General features: G+C 52.4%; 1 protein-coding gene across 1 annotated transcript; it reads left to right on the top strand.

The window, feature by feature from the left end:
- Positions 1-2,130: 2,130 nt before the first annotated feature.
- LOC136097696 (feather keratin 1-like) lies at positions 2,131-2,449 on the top strand. Its single transcript, XM_065830377.2, has one exon. It carries the CDS (start codon positions 2,147-2,149, stop codon positions 2,447-2,449), a length of 303 nt encoding a protein of 100 aa, XP_065686449.1. The 5' UTR covers positions 2,131-2,146.
- The last annotated feature ends 866 nt before the right edge of the window (positions 2,450-3,315 follow it).

Genomic DNA, 3,315 nt, shown 5'->3' with positions numbered 1-3,315 from the left:
GCCTGTCCAAGCCATGAGCATCCCCTTTCTCTGGGAGAAACAGTATCAAAAGCCGTCCGAAAGTCTTGGTAGACAAAGTTCACACCAGTTCCCTCACCCACTAAGCGGGTCTTCTTGTCATAGAAGAGATTGGGTTAGTCAGGCAGGACCTGCCTTTCATAAACATAAGCAGACTGGGCCTGATCACCTGCTTGGTTGTCCTGTACGTGCAGCATGAGGACACTCAACATGATCTGCTCCACGACCTTCCCTGGCAGCAAGCTCAGACTGAAAGGCCTGTAGTTTCTCAGATACTCCTTACAGCCATGCAGAAAAGCCTCACATTCGCCATCCTCCAGTCAACTGAGACTTCCCTGGTGAGCCAGGACTGCTGAGAAATGGTGCCAAGTGGCTTGGTGAGCATGTCCAGCAGGTCCCTCAATACCCTTGGACGGATACCATCTGGTCCCATGTCCACCTCATGTAGCAGGTCACCAACCATTTCCCCTTGGATTCTGGTGCTTCATTCTGCTCCTCATCCTTGTCCTCCAGCTCAAGCGTCTGGGCAGCCAGAGAACTATGCAATGTCTTACAGACAGTCATCTTTAGGTACTTGAATGACCTTGACCAAAATGGAATGAGGAACCAGAATGTTTTTGTACAGGAAAAAACATTTACAATGTGTTAGCCAAACTGCCAGTGTGCATGTAGGATTAATTAGACCAATCTCATGATAATTTTAGGGGCATAAACAGGCAGCACAAAAAATCAAAACAGAAAGTTAAACGCGTGTACAACAGCGACTATATACATGTGTAAGTGCCTTGCCTATATAAAGAGTCTTTTGGCTCACCTGCACCAGGAGCCTGTGTCATCAATCCCTTTAGAGAACAACAGGTTTTGCAATTAAAGACTGAGGCAACAAGGTCACTAAGCATTTTCTTCATCTTTTTTCTCTGTGTTTTCTTCCCGCAGCCAATAAATAATGGAAATTCTCCTTAGCCCTCTGTTGCTGATCCTGTATGTACAGAAACATTTTTAATGTGTTTTACAAAAGTAGCAGATTAACATCTAGATGGGCTTTGGCAATTCTAATGTGCTGACAGCATAACCTCTCAACGTCCTTGCAAAGCTCCTGATTACCATGCACCTTATTCCAGAATTCCTATCTTTCTCTTGTTTGCATCCTGAGTTCCAACCAAACCTCTCCCTTCAGCCAGGACTCTCTTCTTCCCTGCCAGCTCGTGTTCTACACACAAACACTGTCTATTTAACATGAGGAACCTTCTGGAATCTCGTCACAGCTTCCAGCTGTGTAGCTCCTTCACTGCTAAAACCTTGACACATGAACCCTGCACACCCAGCTCATGAGGAGAACACACACCAAGACACCCACAGAGCAGAACAAGCATGGAAGGAAAGGCTTAGGAAGATGGAAGCAAAGAAGGCTGGGATGAAACATCATCCAGAGGCAATATTTCAAGCCTGGATCAGCTCTAAAGCCCAGACCAGCCTGCAAGGGCAGTGAGGAAATGGGTCCCGCTTCACAAAGCACCCGCAAACCACATGGATGCCATGGGAAGACCTCATTGACGACATCCCACCTCTCCTACGCTTTGGTCGTGTCCTCTGCCCGCAATGACATGTGCCATCAACGCCAAGTTTATGGTCTGTAATTCACGGACTTGAAAGCTGTCACCAGGGCCAAGTGGACACGTCCTCAAGACAAGAACAAGAAACTGGAGCATTGCAGGAAGGAAAACACACCCTCCTCATTCCTGGTCAGGTTGTGGCATCAAAGAGCTGCTCGCTGCAAACTGCCGCCATGCACAAAGGCTGTCCCGCCCCTCGGGGACCAACATAAAAGCCGGCCCAGCACCTCTCTCCCTCACACACTTCTCCTGACGCCTTCTCCTCCCTCCGCGCTCAACAAGGTGAGCCTCAACCCCCTTCCCCTCCTTCTCCTGCCCCGCCTGGCCCCTCTCTTCCAGCACGCTCTGCCCCCAGCCTCAGCAGCCCTCACGCCTGCCCACCGCCACGCTCCCCACAGCCCCGCACCAGCCTCCCCACTCCCTCGCCCTCCTGCAACACCGCTCCTCGCACCCCCACACCCCTGCGCTTGCTCAACAGCCTCTCGTCCCTCCCAGGGCCCCTCCACACCACACACATGGCCTGCTACGACGTCTGCCGCCCCTGCGGACCCACCCCGCTGGCCAACAGCTGCAACGAGCCCTGTTCCCTGCAGTGCCAGGACTCCCGCGTCGTCATCCAGCCTCCCGCCGTGCTGGTCACCCTGCCAGGACCCATCCTCACCTCCCACCCCCAGAGCACCGCCGTCGGATCCTCTTCCTCGGCTGCCGTGGGCAACGAACTCGGCGCCCAGGGAGTTGCCATCAACTCTGGCGCCTTCGGCTACGGCTTCGGAGGCCTGGGCTGCTTCGGCGGCAGAAGGGCTGGATACATCTGCTAAGGGCCCTCGCCACCACCCCTGACTGACGCCACACAGGCCGTGGAAGCCACGGCACGGATTGAGGACACGCACCTCTAGGTCCTTCCTGGCACATGGACCTGCTGTCAATGGTTTCTCCTCTCAGGACACCAAGCACAGAAGCAGGGAAGGGGCCAACTCGGGCTGTCTTCATCCCTTGCTGAAGGAACTTCTCTTCTCCCACGTCTTTATTTGCACCTTACACTTGCTCTCTTCCACTTGGTACTCCTACCTTTGCAGTCTTTTTGGTCTTCAATAAAGTTCTCTTGCATCCCAGCTTGAGATGCCTTTTCTTGCTTACTTCTGCCATGGTTTGTCCAATCTGACTGAGCAAAAATCAGGGCTCAAGAGGCCATCATGCTGGTGCATGGAAAATGGCCACAAGATTTCTCTTAGCAAGTAAGTCTTCAGGAACACCACCCATGTGCATTTAGTGCCCTTCCAGGCTGTCACACAAGCCCTTCACTTACCCAAGGAAAAGGCTTGGAAAGTGTCATCCACTTCTACCCTGGCCTCTCACCAAGCTCCCCGTGGCAGCACCTACTTCTCCAAATCACTTCCTCAGCACCACTCGCTGCCTATCACAGCAAAGAGAATCATCTAGAGCACAAGGAAACTCTGGAGATCATCTCCTTCAAACCAACCAGCTCAAGCATGGTCAGCTCGATGAGGCTGTCCATGCAACGTCCAATGTGGTGCTGAGTATCTCCAAGGATGAAGGCTTCACTATCTGTCTATGAAATCAGTTCCACTGCTTGACCACCCTCTCACTGAAAAAGTGTTGCCTTCTCCTCCGAGGGAATGGCAGAGCTTCTCTGCTTTCTCCATTCACTCTTGGCCTGGCCGTG

This window comes from Patagioenas fasciata, chromosome 2 (assembly GCF_037038585.1).
Source record: "Patagioenas fasciata isolate bPatFas1 chromosome 2, bPatFas1.hap1, whole genome shotgun sequence".
Lineage (NCBI taxonomy): Eukaryota > Metazoa > Chordata > Aves > Columbiformes > Columbidae > Patagioenas > Patagioenas fasciata.
The sequence above is the reverse complement of the archived record's forward strand: the minus strand, read 5'-3'. Positions and strand labels throughout refer to the sequence as shown.